Here is an 18,722-nt window from a genome sequence, read left to right as displayed (position 1 = left end):
ATTCTGATCATTACACAACACTGACAAACTTTCATATTACAAACAGTATTTTTGTTAAATATTTATTTATAGTTTTAATCCAGTAGGTATAAAAACATACAAAAATAGACAAAATACCACCTGTGTATATAAATAGCGATTTTGGAAGAGATGATGATATTGCACTGCAACAAAAGTTGCCCTTTACCCTTCTTGTCCATGTAGCTTTCTGTTGATTTTGGCCACCGGGTTTTCAGGAATTTCCGTGGATGACGTTGCTACTCATCACACCCTCTGACTGCAAAGAACCTTACTCAGCGGACTCAGCTATATGACTGAATTAATATGTAGATCCATATTTTACACTTGGAGCTCTTGTTGATACAACAGTAGTGAGCGATTTTTCTTTATGTGCAAAGCATAGACCTGTTTGCCTTTTAACATTCCTGTGGAACCCACACTTGCAGCGAAACACGTGAATGAAAAGACTGTTCTTTTTCTTTTACAAAATACCTATTTTCCAAGTACAATATATAAATAAATACATGTGTATATAAATAAGTAAATAAGTAAGAATGTTTGAGAATAAAAGTCCTTAAAATTGCATTGCAGGCGTCACTGATGAAGACTTTCACAATTGTTGCCAGTAACTTCCAATTATTAGACCTAATGTCTGTCTTTCAGCAAGTCTCAAGATGATCCAGATTTTTCAGCAGCAGATTTAGGAACTCCTTCACTCTCATGAGAGCCTCAATGCTCACGGTGTGAATAAACTCTTTTCGACTCTGTAGGTCCTGTAGGGGTCCCGGTACCGAAGGCTTTGGCCGCTGCTCACTGCAGTGCCCCTGCCTCCACTGATCAAGGTAACCCGTCAGCGAAGAGATTTCAAACTTGACCTGAGAGACCCCGTTAAGGTTGTCAGAGATCAGGCTGTTGTAACCCTCCAAGACGGTCACTATGGTGGAAGGTCCATCCAGATCATCAGAAGGTGGGCTGAGAGTCAGGCCAACGGGGACCTGTAGCGAGAGAGAACAGGAAACGGTCAAAAACACGCCAACTTGTATAAGCACTTGAGATTCTGTGTCACCATAAACAGAGCACTAAATATTACCTGGAAGTCTTTGTCCAGCCTAACCACCAGCTGTTCAGCCATCCACTTCACTTTTGATTTCATCTTCACTACTTCCACTGGCAGAGGAGCAGCTGAGCCCACACTTAAAACTTGCAGTATAGAAAACAGGACAGCAAGGGTGTAGTCCATATTTGTAGTATTTCCCCAGATGTACAGAATTCAGAATAGCACTGGTATTTCTAGGAGAAGAACAACAATGAGCAGGTTATTCTTCCTTTAAATGCTGTTTACAGTTACCCATATTTCACTTGCCGTCTCACTGAGACAACAGGCATCAGTTCATATCCGCATTTCATCATTTCATACAGACACGCACGCTTCCTTCCAGTAATTTACTCAGCATGTTTGATTGTAACCGCAAATATTTGTGATAGAGACACCTGTGAATGTCTGACTGTGTAACAGGTACAAAGATCACTGACTTTGGCTAGCTCAATTATTCTCACCCCCCTTGTTTCCCAAACCTCTGCTACCATGCTTAGTGAGGAATGGTGAGCTCGTATAAACATCAGCTAGAAGACACACAATCTCTAACCACAAGAATTTCTCTAAAAACCTCTTAAAAGAAATAAAGTTTACACACAAATAATCTGTATTTAAAATAAATACAAATAAATCCAAACTTTCCAAAACTGGTAACTTTTAAACAAACAGATGCCCTGGAAGATCAAGTATGATAATTAACACAGATAATGATACAAAGATGGACAAGTTGAAGCCTCAATAAAAGAGACGGTGAATGCAATGGAGAAGAGAGTTGACCTTACCTTCGCTGGTGTCTGAGAATATGCCACTCTTAGGCTCCATCAGGATATCTTATAGCCACAAGTGGAGGGGCTGTTGACTCATCTCTTACTCACCTCTCTCCGAACCCCGAACCCCCCCCCCCCCACTTTCTCTCTCCATCTCATACCCCTGAATCCCCTTGTGGTACTGCAGGGGGGCGGGATGCAAGCTGAATATGAAGTACATTTTTGGTAAACTACCCAGTGACATATTTGAGTCACAGGGCAAAAATACAGACAAAGAATTTGAAATTAGGAAGAGTTGTGTGGATGCAGCTGCTGTTGTTGTTGTTGTTGTTTTAGAAATATTTGGAAAGAGAGTAAAAAAATATGTGTCTTGCTCTCACAGATGCCACTGAACAACTTCACCAGAGCAGCAAGGAGCTTAAGTGTTTGCTCAATGGCGTTTCCACGCTCATTTTAAAAAGTGGCAAAGTGTTTATTGGTGTGACAGATCCACAATTGCAACACCTCCATATTCCTGTGTAAACTCAGAATGTTGATGGTTAGCAGACAGTAACAATAATGACCTTTCTAATTTTCCAAACTGATCAGTATGCCATATATGTCATATGCTGTGCTGACACTCACTGCTCTGCTCTTTCTAAACATTGCCTAATGCCATCAGATGCCAAGATCAATTACATCAGTATTTATTTAGGATGTACCCTCACACAGTGTCTAAACACACCTGTACAGCATCAGAAAATAAAGAACAGAAACAGTAAAAACAAAACCACAAAACAAACACATTACAGCAATGACAGGAAAGCCTTCAAATAATTTTTGGTTGGCCAATATGACACAGTTCTTCTGACTGATATCATGTTTATTCTTGGAATGATATCATGTAGCTGCATTTATAAATGTAGATTCCTGACATTATGGCCTGATCAGGTCTTTATGTCCATATATTTGGTTTTGATTCAAGTTGAAATAATAATGACAGCTTTACTACCAGCCACTCATAGTATCTGAGACGCATCTACTCACATATATTGCACACATACTTTGGGATTTGATAAGTGTTTTAGGTAATAAAAAACACATTCACACAAAATAGGAGAATTTTTTAAATGTCACCTTTTCATGCTGTCTAACGCTGCGTTTTAGATATAGAGTGGATGTTTGTCTGAGCGTTTTCAAATTTAATCAGATGAAATCATCTTGCAATGATGATGATCTTATGCGGTTTGGTTTGACAGATAAGGGGTGCGAGGATCTAAACACTAACAGCAGTTGCATTTTCTCCAAACGTATTGAGAAAAGCAAAACAGCAATATATAATGGTACAGTAACGTTGTAGGTGATACACTTCCACAACATGATTGTGATACCTTTTACTTGGTAGTACATTTTGATTACATGACCTAATGTGGGTGGCAGTGCTCTACTAATTATATACAGGACCTATACCGGACTAAGTTAATTATGTTGCTGTTGTCCCTCTGATGTCAGTAGTCATTTCTGCAGCGCAAAAATTCAAAAACAACTTTTGTCTTTCATTTTTATCCACCAAGATCATAACATCAAAATTTCCTGAATGAAATTCTGCTCAACAGTAACAGTGTCATGTCACATAACAAGATAGACGGCAGCTGTTTCTAATCTAGGACTCTTCTTTTTTACACAGATTACACAGACGCCATTTTTGGAAGCAGATGTTTTTCGCTGCTCCATGGAGAAGGAGGGGAGGGGCTGTGCTGAGCAAGTTTCTGTTTCTCTGAAGCAAAAAGAGGTCAGAGAGGCCAAGGAGCATTTCAGATGGAAGACTCCACAGGGAAAAAAGCAGGACCATTGTGGTAATTTTCAGTTTTCTCTTAAGGTAACTTACAGTAAATCCTGAAAACTACCTCATGCATGTGCCCCAAGATTCCCAGGGTGTGCGTGCACACACTCTCTCTCACACACACACACACACACACACACACACACACACACACACACACACACACACACTCACACACAGATACAGATGTTTTCATGAAACTATTAACACACGTTCACTGCTGCACTTTGAGCAAGATAAACAGAAATGTGATAGGATCTGAAAATTGCTGGGAAAAAGACGCACTAAAGGACAAGTTTCTGGGAAGGAAAGTGAATTGGGTGCTTGTATATTCAGTAGGAATAGTGTATTATTCATGAAAGGAAAACATGAAGGAATGAAGTGGATCATATAATTGGATGGCTAATTTCTAAATAGTTTTAAAAGTTTCTTCAGAGCTTTTTCCCGGGGGGTTCAGGAGCTCTCTTGCCAGCAACAGAGCAGGTCTTACGCAAAAATAATTTCCTGACATCTGGGGTGAATAAATGATGCTGTCTATTGCTAAAACTATTTTTAGATCAGGATTTTGCCTGCCAGTATGTGACGTCTCGTATACGTAATACAGGAAACATTTTAAGATCATTTTGGTCAGGTTAGGTTTCATTTGAACACAGTGGATTCATTATATATTCATTGACAATCTGTAAACAAACAGGGCTGTCATACTCTTTCTTTATATTTTAGATGAATCTGCGCTATCTGTGGTGTTGCCAATTTCACCTCAGAGGTTAATCAAAATGTGTGCGCTCTTTTTCAGTTTTTTCATCAAAAAGCTTCCCATAATGTGCATGAGTCAAAAGTATTTCCTCTTTGCCAGACAGAGTTGTTAGTTAGTTAGTTAGTTTATGAATCTCTTCATTTCATCCACGGTTCTCAGCCATAGTTCTCAGCATGCACTAATTACCTCCAAACAGCAAAGATACACATTTGTGTTCTTTTGTGGCTACATTAGAAACCCAAAATGCAATGGTCCAGAGTTTTATGTCTTGTCCCCATGTCCCCGGGGATCATAGAGGATCATTCAGTCTGCATCCCTGCAGGACAAGAAGTCACCTCCTGGAGTAGGAAAAGTAGCAGAAGGACACTGCAAGGCTTCATTAATAATTCATGAGGTCATTTGTGTCACATGACTTATGGGAGCATATGAGTCACATCCTCAGAAGAAGTGTGTGCCCCTCTTTTATCAAACTCCACACACTTGCACACACAGTAAAACTGCATGTATTGTATCCTTAAACCCTATAAGGTTAGTAGAAAGGATGTAATTACTTTACCAGTTACTCCCCCGGTAGCAATGGCTGCGCCATGTTAACGGGTCTTACATATCGGGTTACTTGTCCAGATGCAGCATGGAAACCAGGAATTCTGCTCAGCAGGACCTGCCTGGATGAGTCACAGGAATGACGGGAATTCAGATTTAGTGATCCTGCATGTGCTGCCATTCAGGACGATGTGTTGTTTTTACCCCCAGACACTTGTGTGACGTTAGCCCCATAAAACCCGTCTGAAAAGACCTGAATCAGCTTTTCATTGCAATGAGTCGGAGCTCTGTGAAAGTGCAGTCACGGCAAGCACTATCTTTAACGAAATAACACATTAAGTAACACTTTCACACACTCTTTTTAGATTTTAGAGATGACAAATACTATGAAAAGCCCAATAACCTACAGTATTACAAAGAATTTAGCAGATAAAGTGTTAGAAAAACACTTGAGTGAATTCATGAAGACTATACCTAGTGACATGTTATGTAAGGTCCAAAATATCTTGCTGATGCTCTTTCCTGCCAGCATATTATCAAGAGGCTGTATATTTCTGTGGATGTTGAAAAATACATTTGAAAGACACTTACAGGAATCCCTGCATCAGCCAGTCAGAGTCCTGCAGTGTCAACGATTTTGCCAAGTCACAGAAACTGACTTACTGTAAATAAGTCATCTGCAGAGATCTTTCTTTGGATTTTAATTCTAAAGGAGGGGTTGATTTGTCATTACACAGCTATTACAGCAAACTCTCTATACCACATTAAGTTTAAGAGTTTATATATTAAATGAATATTCTAAAAGTCATGTTACTATGTAAACATTTTTCATGGAATAGGATACTGTGCGATTTTTTTTTAGTATTCATTCATTCTCAAATTTCCATTGCATAGAGAATGTAGAGTATCTTGAAACATGACATGATAACAGATCATTGTTCTGTAACTTAAGCTCTATAGTGCAATCCTAAACCTGCACACTTGTGCAAAACATACAGACACACTCCAAGACCTTGGCAGGATGAGACAAATAATCTGACTCATAATGAAAGTAAAGGGTCTGACATCAAAACCATCACATGGCCACATGTGCATACTCGCTTGAACACAAACTCTAGAACTGAACCTTTTGTAATGAATGTATAAATACAAAGAACTCAGCTGAGATCTGTTCACTGACAACATGTTGCTGGATGAGCACATAACAATGAAATCCACAAAACAAATCCACAATAAACCTGATATTTTTGCCAAAACACACTGGCATTTTGACTGTGCTGTAGTGTCACCATGTTATGCAGGTACTCCTACAAAGGCTGATTGAGAATGATCCAAAAAGTACTAGAGAGGTTATCTTTATTTGTTTTGTGTTATTTTATCATTACCCCAAGGGAGTTTGTGTGCTGTGTAAGGACTTTTAACATTGTTCCAGCTCTTATGGTGTGGGTGGAGGGATGCGACCTGGAGTACTGGAATTAAGCTTCTATTTTTCCATTGTAACCCTTCAAACAGGTTTTTGTTATTTGTCAAGAAATATTGTTTGGATCTCAGTGTTGTCCATTAAACCTGTACTTCTCAAAAAAGAAATTAGGAAAGTGCTGCAGAGGGAATGCTGCCATAACAAAGAATCTCTTTTTGAATCTCTCAGCACTAAAAACTCATGTTTAAAATATTTGCTTTACAACAACCAGAAAGCCTACTCTTTTCTCCAGATGAGCTACTGTGTGATTAGTGTGTAGTTAGTATCCAACACCCATCTGTCCATCCTGGGAATGTGAATGGCACACACACAGATGCTCTGCACAAATGAAGTTCCTAACGGATAAATTAAGTTCTTTGAATTGAATCCATCCATTCATCCCTTTTTAAAGGCCCTCCTAAACATCATGTATAATCTGTTCTTTAGTATTTTATATTAATTATCTGGGCAAGTCTGTAAGTGTGTACTGAGATTCTTGAAAATATACCCAGAATGTGTGTCCAACTGCAAATATGTGTTGAGATTTGTTAAAGTATAGTTAGACTTGGAGTAGTTGCAGTTAACTAGTATCTCTTTCTCGCTCTCTCTCCTCTGGCTTCCACCATTTTCCTTCAATTCCTTCAATTTCACTTCAATGTGCAAACCATTCCTTTGACATTATGGACAGATAATCCTGGGTCAAAGGTTTTATGTTGAGACTGTGACAGTGTTCCGCAGCAGTCTCTATTCATAGTCCAAAAGAATGTGTCTTATTAATGTACCAAAAAATAATCTGTTACAAAGCAAATAGTAATTTATTTGTTTTAAAACATGTTTATTATCCATTGGTAAGTGAATCCAGGTTTTTGTTTGACACTTCCCCTGATGTTTCAGGAGTGCATGTCAGGTCTCTGAGGGCCGAAAAACTCACAGCAAAGATTCAGTTTGAAAGCTTGCTGTGAGTGCAGAAAATGATGTCATGAAAGCATCAAGCGTTTCCAGTGGCCTTGCGAGAGTCAAACAAATAGCTTCTGTCAGGCATTGAAAAAAAATAGCCTAGTTTTTGTTCCAGTTCCAGTATCAAGGTAACAAGGATGTGGGTGCAGCCTCATGTGGTGAAGGGAAAAATCCTGTAATATGTCTGCCAGTTCTGCACATCCATGTTGCAAAACTGCAAATTTTATGAAAGTCAGCACAGTTTAAAATAAATGTATAACAAAAGGACATTTTCTGTTGATGCTGTGCTCTGCAAACACATTTAAACAAACATTTAAATGTGTGTTCATTGTCCTTTAAAGATCCCCTGCTGACATATTTTAAGATATAAAATTGCTCCGCTTGGAATATTAATGTGTGTCTGATATGGCTTTTTCCATGAAAAAGTGAAATCACCTTGTTAAAAACTCACAATTAAATGTACACTCATTAAAAAAAAAATCATAATTTATGGATATACAAAATTTTCATTTCAAAAGCTGAACTGCTGGACACAAGTTGTCTCCAACTTCACTGAAAAGTGCATTCTGTGTGTGTTTGTGGCCCTCAAGTTTCCACATCACAATTGTTTAAGTTGCACATTGGACCACAACTGGCTTCCGAAAATATATGTGATGTCACACCACACGCAAGTGCCTCAAAATCAGATTTAAGGTGAGCACAGAGAAATGTTCCCCCTTCAGCGGATTAATGTGAAAACAGTCTTCTAATGTCAGACTTCATGCATACATCGCTCTGCACAGGGAAAATCAAACAACCAACAGAAGTAACTATAAGTAAAGCAAAAGGGACTTTAACATTTTGACATAAGCTCTCCCAGCAAAGAAAGAAATCTGACTGTTAGAAGCAGGAAAAATAAAAACTCCACAGCCATCATTAAGATAAAGAGAACAGGTGTTTACCCAAAGTGTGGACTTTAGAAAGTGATTAGTTCTGCGTGTGTTGTCAATGGATGAAGAATTGCTTTAATAATGTGTTTGTGTGTGTTTTACTGGAAGCAAAATTGCATCACTGCTGTGCAGAAATGGCGAAACAATTGGTTTGCACCTGTGGGTCTGCTTTCTTTCCATGGTACCAAAGAACTTCTTGGCACAGATTGTTGCAGAAATGAGTAATATATAGGAGATGACACATTTCTGCAGAAGTTGTTTATTGAGTCTAGCTCATAATTCACTTCCTTCACTAATACAGTGCTGTGTAGTCTGCTAAAGCACTGGCAGAGACAACAGTGTCTCGTTCACTTTATGAACAAACAAATATCTCCAGATTTTTAATGTATTACATACCTGTACAGCCAAACAAATGTATAAAAGTAAACACATATTACACCTAGGTTACATTAAAGCATTGTAATCATGAATAAGTGCAGTTCATTTCCTAACTGAAGGCATTTTATACACACTGGCTATACACACAAGGACACCATAATCAAGCTCACGGGTATCATCTTAACTGCAAGTGTATCCATGGATTTGTTGTGTGTGGATTTAAATGAAATTTCCTCATGGTCTAAAAACTTGAGCAATGCTGCCACCTTCTGAGGGAATTATGTGGTGCTTCAAACGCGAAGGGTCTCTATTCTGGTCCTTAGGACACAGAAACCTTTTTTTTAGTCAAACCAATTAAAGAAATTATTTACATCTTGGATAAAAGTTTAAAACAGTTACTTTGTTTGAAGGAAAGGTAGCACTTCTACTCTGTGTAATGATGACCATAATGGGAAACATTGGATTAACAGTGTTGGATTTTAAAAAAAATCACCATGGTCTATATCATGTTCTGGTTCATTATTAATGTATTATTTTAAAAAAACGTCTACTTAAACCACACAAACACTGTTTGTGTTGAATCGGAAAGTCAAATACACTCACGCCTAATTGATGCACAAATTGAGAAAATAGGGCTTCACGATATATAAATTGAGCATAGGTGTCAAGAGGGAATTTTATGCAAATCTTCCTTGATGTACGGGTCCCTTGCAGATGCTTTTTGGGGTAAGGGCTTCCTGGATAGCTATATGACAGCAAGCCCAGACCGCAAAAAGACCTGAAAAGAACAAGACTGCTCAGCTGAAACCATGGCCAAGATCATACACCGTTGGTCCAGCATCTGAAACACACAGTTACACATCCATGAGACTGAAAGTAAATTTGGGAAGAACATGAGTCATATGTAAAGATCCTCATTTGGATTGTATTTTTTGTTGTGCCTTCTATTGGAGTGAAACGCTTCAGATAGAGTATAAACGTGACTTCCAAACATCAAGCTTTGTGATAACGTTCAGCACCATTTTTTATTATCCATTGTCTTGGCCTCTTTAGTTTGTATGGTTGAACATTCACTAAAACAGATTAGTTTTAGTAAATGGTAAAACATTCAACTAAAACTGAAAACAGCTGTACTACATACTATAAGTACTATTCTTTACATGTGATAACACTATCAAAAGTGTAGACATTTTCAGTGGGACATATTCCAGGAAGCCTCAATCCTGTAAACTTCAGCATTTGTACCATTTCTTATACATGTCAGTAGAAGACTACAAAAAGGAAGTCTAAACAGGTAATATGACAACATGCAGAGTGTTTTTGTGGTGTGAATACACTATGAATCCCTTCTTTATAGTAAAAGGTTACTGTTGCAGGTCAGCACCAGATTGTACATTCTGACGTCATCTAGATGTTTGCATATTTAAATTTTGGTTTTTCTTCCTTTTTAGTCATAATTGCTTTTGTTTAAATATATTTGAATGTGCTTAAACATATGGATTGAACAGACTATTGTAAATGGAGTTATTAGCTGATTTAGTAAAGAGGGAATACGTTGATCATGTACGATCAGAGACTGTTAACATGCATGAAATCAGTCACTGATCAGTATACGCTTGCTCTGTCAGTATTGATTAATACAATACAGCAAAAACTGAATGGGAAAAGTGAGTAGCAAAACACATGCGAATATGTATCACCATCAAGCCAATCAATTAATCAAACCAGTAATCCCTCCAAAAAAGAATCACAACTAAATGCAAGGAATTATACTTTTGTGAAACACTGGTTTCTACACAGCTTCCTAAATTCCCCTTTGTGATTTACCTTCACCACACCGTACACCTTAGAAAGCCACTTACTGATACCGGCGGTGTAATATCAATTGCCACAATATAAAAGCATTTGAGATATATGCCATATTTTGCTACTCTATGAACAAACTGAATTCAATGAAATTGGAGCAGCTGTGAATAAAACTCAAATGCCCCAGAGCACACTGGAGCCCTTCCTGAGTTATAAATGATGAGAATGTTTGTAAATTAGAAAAAGGGTGGTGGGGGTAGTCAAATAGGTGAGATTATCAGAGCATTTTGTGTGAAATGGTGTCTCAAATTATAGGTGGGACCAAAGCCAGGGAGGGAAGATCTGGGTTTCAGGTTTCAAATGTTAAATGTGGACTTGCTGTAGAGTGCAAGTTGGTGTAAATGCGAAATGGTGCATGAACACTATTATTCAGAGAGGTTATTTATCCAACTGAACAATCATTTCCATTATTTTTGTTACAAAACACCAACGTAGTGGACAGCTGACATCTTTTCCCACAGGTGCCAAATAGCAAAAACTTGATGGCTGCAGGACAAGCTGATGTATGTCATGTGTGGGGCCTATAATTGAATAAAAGGTGAAATATCTGTATTGGTGTTCTAGAAAATATGCCCTTTTAACAATGAAAGAGAGAGTGGGCTGTTGTATGAAGTGCCATTGACAAACAGTGATGCTGCAGCCAGTGCGGACAGAAGACAGAAGACCACACTGGATGAGCTTCATGTGAGCTGTCCATGGTTCTGAAAGCCTCACACCAGCCCTGCCGGTGAACGCCCTAAAATCACCCCCCCTCCCCCCTCCCCAGCAACCTCCTCTCACGACACTGTGCATGTGTGCAAGTCTGTGTGTCTCTGTTTGTGCGTCTGTCTTTCTGAATGTGTCCGACAATGTATGCGTGTGTGTGTACGTGTGTGAGTGTATTTAAGCAGGAACATCTTCTCGCTGCATGCCACATGCATCTCTCTTGGGGTTTTTTTTTGTAGCAAGGGGTTGCACTGTCAATTCATCCTGCCTATACCCACGACACCTGGCCAGTAGCCTAATTACTGAGCAATAACCCTCCTCTAATGATGGATGTGCTCGCAATCAGTGGGGGAAAACACACGTAGAAATAACACCCCGAACACTTGACAAGCACTTTGAACTTCACTGCAATGAGGCGATCCACAGGCGAATTCAAAGTTTTGGAAAAGACGAAATCTCCACGCATCACCAGCGTTTGGCTGTGTGCGTCGCCAGGTCGCCGAACTGCGAGCAACCATGACGCGCACAATCATGAGCTACAATAACTGACATCCCTCTTACTACCATACAAATCCCGATCAGCAATTTAAAGACAGCTTCTGGCACACGAACACGATCACGTTAAAATGCAAGAATAAATGGCCAGCAGCGGTGTTATTTAATGAGATGAGGGAGAAGGTGCATCGTTACCTCTGTGCGTCTAGATGCGAGTGCTTGGAATAGGTCGGGATTGTGTAAAGCCCTTGGGAGAAAAAAAAAAGAAACAGAAAATGCAAATAAAACAGAGTATAATCACATGTAGCTAGGCAGAGAGATAGACAGCACATAGCGTTACGGAGGGAATGCAAAACAATACGTACACACAAAGATCATACGAAGAACAAACAGCCGGGGCTGTGTACATCAAATCAACACACACAAAATATACTTGAAAATGTTATTCCACAAGGCTAGTCACTGGCAGGTATCATCCCACAGACGCGCCGTGGATGAGGAGGAAAAAAAAGCATCCTTATATACACACCTCCCTCACTATCGCTGATGCTCGAAGGGTTGGGACGACGTGATGCCACTTGTGATCATTTTCACTTCTGCATTTTGAGTCACCTCTATTTTCGATGCGGTTTTTGAGGAAATACACTTCCATTTTGTACTCGTTTCCATCCTTTCTGTAGGAAATACTGCAAAAGCCCCAAATGGAAGCCACTCAATTCCTCCAGTCTGCGATTGACCCGCATTGACGTCATTGCGTCATTAGGTCTCCCCTGGAAACACGGGGCTCCCAAAAATAGCAACACATTAATTCAGCCTGCGCTGGGGTTGGCTTGGCGGGGGTGACTATTTGTATCAATCCATAACCCCTCCTCTGATTCTAAGCAATAATACAGTCATCTCTCTCTCTCTCTCTCCCTCACTCTCTCTCTCTCAAGGACGAGCTGATCACGACTCACGGCTATTTTTGGAAAGAGAGAGAGGGAGAGAGAGAGGGGGAGAAAAAAGATAGGTGGGTGTGATAAGAGACGCCCGCACCTCTGCTCTCCTCTCTGCTGGCTGGCTGAGAAACAGAAACAGCACCGCGGGGATAAAAATAGCAAAAGAGCGGTCATCCAGCCCAGCCAGCACTGGAGTGGGAGGAGAGGCAAAACTCTAAACCTAGTTAACGGCCATCAAAAAAGGCCCGGCCATTGGCCACAGTGGACCAGCGCTGTCACTGTGGAGTGGCTTCCCTAGCCATTCATTCATTTTTACAAACAAAACCCCAACAACACACAGGCATATAGCTAGCAGTGTATTCATTCATTCATTCATTGTAATCGAGAAAGAACCGCTCACTGGAGTGATATACAACATCAGAGAAGCTGATTTCCCCTGCAAGTCCATTTTAGCCTGTACCACGGTCATAGTGATGAGATATACCAGCTGGCCACTGAAACTGCATCATCTTGTCTGTCCCTTGAAGCCCCAGATCATGCACTCATAGAGCAGAGGTGAGGCATGACACAAAGCCACTCGCAAGTGCCGTTGCAAGGATGATATTTCATTGCAATCTGTTTATTAATTAGTTGTTGTTGTTGTTGTTGTTGTTGTTGTTGTTGTTGTTGTTGTTGGGTGTGTGTGTGCATTGAGACAGATGCTATGACCATGTGTTTTCTCATTGTTTTCAGGCTCATGTGCAATTTTTGGTTATTTTACTCCTTGCTCCATAATGCACCTCTAATTTCCATAAAATACAAACCATTCTTATGCAGTGATGGCAAGCAGGTGAATATCACTGATTTAGTGTTGATGTTGCAGTCATTGGTTTAAATGTAGAGCATTATTTACAATGGCCATGTCTAATCTAACAGCTATTACTATACTCTGTGTTGACAGTGAGCTTTGTGGCCAGAAGTGTAAATCTTAAACTGCGAATGCCATCTACTGGTTATTTAAGAGACCTGCATATAATAGAAAACTTGGTTGCATCATCCCTGAAACAGCACAGGTAAGGTAAAAGCCTCTCTCACTCCCTAACCTGGTGGTGCAGTTTGGTATTATGCTGGTATTTGGTATTAGAGCAGTTGGAAATGTTGGGATGGAGACACAATCTGCTTTCTTTCTCACTCCTGTCCCACTGAAAATTGAGAATTGATTAATGGACACCATTTTCAATTTGAATGTATTATCCTGTGCTGCAGACAGATGAATGTTGGATTTCTTCTGACAGGCAGAGATCTGCAGACAATGAGAGCAGGGAATAACTGAACCAGTTAAAGAGAAGTGACATTCAAGAAGCTGCAATAGGCTGCATGAACAGCAGGTGGCGGAGGGAACACTATCTGGAGGAAAACCTGTTGCAGAACATCGATAAACTATAGTGCCGCTTATGTAAGCCTTTTTTTTCTGATGAGCTGCCAAAGCAGGAGCCCCTGCAAGTTGTAAATAACTCTGTAGCACTGATACATATACATTCTCATATAATAGCCATTAGATGCCATAGGACTGGCAACACCAAAAGACACTTGTGCTCATTGTGGCGGAGACAAAGCTAATTGTGTGTGAGACAGTAAAACCTAAAGTTGGGGGTTCCTTACTCACGTACTCTCCACATGTGCGCATCTGTACATACATTTGAGACTTCTATCTCAGCACACTCATTACAACTTCCATCATTAATGCCAGATCTATTTTTTCTACTCTAAATTTTCCAGCTCATCTCTCACTAATGTTATTCTCTCCTTCTCTTAGCTCTCGGGACTCATCATGAGATCCACAGTGGGAGGAGCAGAATACATTTTTTATATTACAGTGCTTATTGAAACCAAAATTGCCCATCTTAGTGATCAATTTCAGAGGCATTCAGCATGTTTTTAATTGCACCATTTGTGCCCATATGGTTCAAATATAACACAGTAGGGTACCTTGGGAGACATCAGTGATATCGCCTTAGGAAAAAAATAGCAGCAGCAATATCTATCCCCAGCCACAGAAATTAAGAGCAGACGCTGGCATCCATTACAGCTCCTGACGGTAAGCAGTTTAGCTCAGCCTGCTGTAAATCACTGCCACTGGAGATGTGCGCTCTGCACTGGCTTTATGTGTGGTTTTATCTCCACATATTCCTGATTTATCAGCTGTTCCTTTTTGGCAAGGAATTAAAGTACCACAGCTTCACCTGGTATAGCGCCTCTGAAGAATGTATTGATTTATTCACCAGAGCAAGCTATTCTTTGCATACAGTAGGAGGTTTCTGATGTTTGTCCTGCATCAAAAGGGTGTGTGTCTCTTTAACAGCGTTATAAAGGCACTGCAGGGAGACATAGACTAGTTCATTTTCAATTAGCCAGAGACTCACATTAACTGAAGATATTAAGAGGAGAGTAATGTTGTTGTATAAGCCAATAGTCTGTGAAGGCTGGAATCTGCTGAGTCTGCATTGTGTTCACGCAATACACAGACACTACCATTCACCAAGCCACATACACACTTGACTTGCCTAGTTTGAAGATTAAAACACCATTCCCCGATGGATGTTCAAGTAATGACACACGTGTCATGCGGTCAGAGCCAAAATTACAGTTACATTCGGTGGTACATGTTTTCCAGGCAACATGCTGCAGATTCCATGGGAAAGACAATCAAACCACAGCAGCATACAGAGAAGAGCACCCAGCAGATTCACATGTGAGGGACTGAATGCATAAATTCAAGGAACAACCCTGCAGAGCCCTACAATCCTCACTTTTTGATTAATGAGGAGGAAGCTGAGATAGTGGATGGAGAAACACCAGCTTAGCCAGAAACAGAAGTTACTGTGTTGCACAGTAGAAGCTGTGGGGAACAAAGGGAAAATGGCAGTTTAAATAAGCCAGCTTGCTGAAATGGCAGAATGTACTTGGTGTCAGTTCAGTCAGAGATCAACTAATAAGTTGAACATAACTCATGAGTCTGTACGAGCTTTGTTAAATGGATTAAAACGTTTTAAGGCACTCTTTGCTGCATACACCCAGAATGCACTGTATATTATTCCTACATCTTTAATGTGTAATTCATGCATCTTAAATTATCTATACGATTCTCAGTAATCTATTGTAGTATCTCATTTCATGTTTCATATGTGAATGTGTAACTGCTACAGTTCTTCCATGCTCTTCCAGATGGGAATGCCTCTGAACATTATAAAGAATTAAATGTCCCTGTGGTCAAGTAAGATACAGAGTAGGATGTTGTTTTATTCATAGCTAGCCCCATAAACAGCAAATGAGCCCCTGCAGTACATAAACTAGCAGTCCTTGAATGTCAAACGAGTTTTTAGCCATGCTAGCGGCATGGCTCTATGGAAGTAGGTTGGCTATTCCATCACTTTAGTCCAGACTGAAATATCTGTTCAGCTATTTGATATTTATCCAGATATCCAGGCATCCTAATGACTATGGTAAGTCCCTGACTTTATCTGTAGCACCACCAGCAGGTCAAAGTTTTAGCTCGTCCAGTGACTCGCCAAAATTGGTACAGACGCTGGTGGTTCCTAGAGGATGAAGCCTAATGAGTATGGTGAGCCCCTGATTTTAACTGTGAGGTTTTGTGTGAAATTTCTTGACAAGTATTTGATGGAATGCCATGAAACTTTACTCTCATCCCCATCAAGATGAATTTTAATAACTTTAGAGATCCCCTGAATTTTCATTTAGTGCCATCATCGGACCAAAATTTCTATTTGTCCAATACTTTGCTTTATGTTTACTTTATGTTTAAACTTGTCATGTTACACTATATTGACAAAAGTTTTGGGTCGCCTGCCTACATTCACATGAAGGTTAATGACATTCGATTCTTAATCAGTAGGATTTAATATGGAGTTGGCCCACCCTTTGCAGATATAACAGCTTCAACTCTTCTGGGAAGGCTGTCCACAAGGTTTAGCAGTGTGTTCATGGGAATTCTTGACCATTTTTCTGGAAGCGCATTTGTGAGGTCAGGCACAGATGTTGGACGAGAAGGCCTGGCTCGCAGTCGCCGCTCTAATTCATCCCAAAGGTGTTCTATTGGGATTTGCATAATTAAAATTTTCACATTTTTGAATTTGTGAAAGATCTGGTTCACATCTTTAGGGCTATGTGTGACACACTGTTGCTCTTCATTTTGATGCAACAATGCCACCTCTGTGAGGTAGCTATGAGCAGGTCAACCCTGGAGAATCCTTATCAGCGCCAAGTTCCATTAATTACCTTGAGAGAGGAGTCTAAATGAGTTGATTGTTCTGGGAGTGAATTAGCAGAGAAGCTATTGACTGGTGCAGAATGTGGACATCTAACAGGATCACTCCAGTAATTACTAGACATGAGCCGGATGGTACAACTCAGCTTCTGAGTTCTACCTGAATGATCTACATTGCTTACCTGCTGAAAAGGAGGAGACAACAGGACCCACCGAGGGACTGTAATTCACTTCTCAGCAATATTAAAGCAATATCATACATCATCGCTTGTATAAGCATTCAGTGTCCCACTGTTCGGCAAATATTCATAAAGTTGCATCATTCAGAGGAGAAAGAATGAAGCGCTTTATCAAGCAGCGGATGGAATGATTTTATATTTTGCCTTGTAGTGTGATGGATGATGAAATGCCGGCCTAAAAAGCAAAAGTGAACAAACAAACAAAACAGCAAACTCGGCTGGAATACCCAAAGGACAGTCACAGGAGAAGGAAAAGGGAGATTGATATTCTATCAACAGTGTTTGTTTGTTTGGCTGTAAATCTATTGAGAATATGCCTACACATATTAATAGAAGGAAAACTCTATATGAGTTATTTTTTTCTTGAAGACATCTGTCAGCAGTATTGCTCCCCAGAAATCACTCTTTCTGTTTACGTATAGATTAAATGTGTGTACTGTATTTTGTCCTTGCTTTAGTCTATGTAATATTACTGTGTAATATTATATCAATACCTTAGCGTGAGTACATCATGTATACCACTAGTCTGTGAGGCAAATGTCCTATATTGTGTTGCAAGGCTGGCAAACTCATGTTTGGATGTATAGTTTTAATGAATACCTCAATGTTTCTTTACTCAGAAACGCTAAAGTCTCCTGTGTAATTTAGACAATGTGTTTGCCTTTTTGTTTTTAAGTTATGTCTATTTTCTATTTATATATTTATAGATCTAATATATCATATATAGTCTATGTTTCCTGTTCCATATAGTATCAGACAGAGTTGTTAAACTTGCTTGAGATCTGTTCATCACAGACTACATTAAGTTGGCAATAATTTTACTACATACTGAGTGGCTGAGTAGGGGAATGAAGGGCAAACAACTGAGGACTACTGTTGGACAGGCAGAGACATACAGGGTGTGAAAAGACAGGCCATATTAGAACAGGCATGTTATTAGTTACGCCTGTGCTTTTTCCTGCTACGACAAGTCAAAATGTCTGCTGTGAAAAAAGGCCTATTGGCTGGAAATACTTCAGTTCAATTTAGTTCAGTATGTTGAATGCAGCCACAGGGGTTGTAGAGTATTCAGAACACTTCATCATAGCAGTGGGGAACGAAACACAGCACCATAGTTGCTGAACTGATCCAAACTTTATTCAGAATCCCAAAATGATTCGTTGTGCTGAATGTCTACAATGCTCAACTTGCAGCTCACTAGCAGCATGGGCAACAGAATTTAAGCTTGATGATTGGATATTTCATACAGCAGTGCTCTTTGGGACGCTTAGTTGTTTTCTCTCCTAACAATTTTATGTACAGCCACTTGTGCTTTTAAATTTTTTTAACAATAAACCATACTTTTAAATGCAGTTTGTTGTTCATGGTTTGATTCAAGAGCGAGTCCATTCAAGAGTTGAAAATGCTTTTATAAACCTGTCCTGCTTGATACTTTATTCCATTGTATGTACCTTTCTTTCTCTTTACTTAGCTTTCTCTGGCTTTTCACACACACACACACACACAA

At 39.7% G+C, this 18,722-nt stretch overlaps 1 protein-coding gene and 1 long non-coding RNA gene across 3 annotated transcripts; one reads left to right on the top strand and one right to left on the bottom strand.

Moving 5' to 3' along the window:
• Positions 1–504: 504 nt before the first annotated feature.
• LOC123961816 (leptin-like) lies at positions 505–1,283 on the bottom strand. Its single transcript, XM_046037536.1, has 2 exons — positions 1,091–1,283; positions 505–995 (listed from the first exon to the last, which is right to left on the bottom strand). Exons 1-2 carry the CDS (start codon positions 1,238–1,240, stop codon positions 660–662), a joined length of 486 nt encoding a protein of 161 aa, XP_045893492.1. The 5' UTR covers positions 1,241–1,283; the 3' UTR covers positions 505–659.
• Positions 1,284–12,566: 11,283 nt separating this feature from the next.
• On the top strand, positions 12,567–15,909 carry LOC123962140. 2 transcript variants are annotated; one of them, XR_006822871.1, is made up of 5 exons: positions 12,567–13,267; positions 13,445–13,541; positions 13,653–13,764; positions 13,987–14,147; positions 15,366–15,909. It is a non-coding gene; the product is annotated as an uncharacterized LOC123962140 (long non-coding RNA). The 2 variants fall into 2 exon arrangements; XR_006822870.1 differs by lacking the exon at positions 15,366–15,909 and adding an exon at positions 14,508–14,719.
• Positions 15,910–18,722: the final 2,813 nt, after the last annotated feature.

This window comes from Micropterus dolomieu, linkage group LG22 (genome assembly GCF_021292245.1).
Source record: "Micropterus dolomieu isolate WLL.071019.BEF.003 ecotype Adirondacks linkage group LG22, ASM2129224v1, whole genome shotgun sequence".
NCBI classification, from domain to species: Eukaryota; Metazoa; Chordata; class Actinopteri; order Centrarchiformes; family Centrarchidae; genus Micropterus; species Micropterus dolomieu.
The sequence above is the reverse complement of the archived record's forward strand: the minus strand, read 5'-3'. Positions and strand labels throughout refer to the sequence as shown.

Excerpts from the sequence above, each read along its gene's own strand:
- LOC123961816 (XM_046037536.1), bottom strand. The coding sequence starts at position 1,240 with ATGGACTACACCCTTGCTGTCCTGTTTTCTATACTGCAAGTTTTAAGT. Across the intron at positions 996-1,090 it reads GGCTGGACAAAGACTTCCAG|GTCCCCGTTGGCCTGACTCT; the intron begins GTAATATTTAGT and ends CTCTCGCTACAG.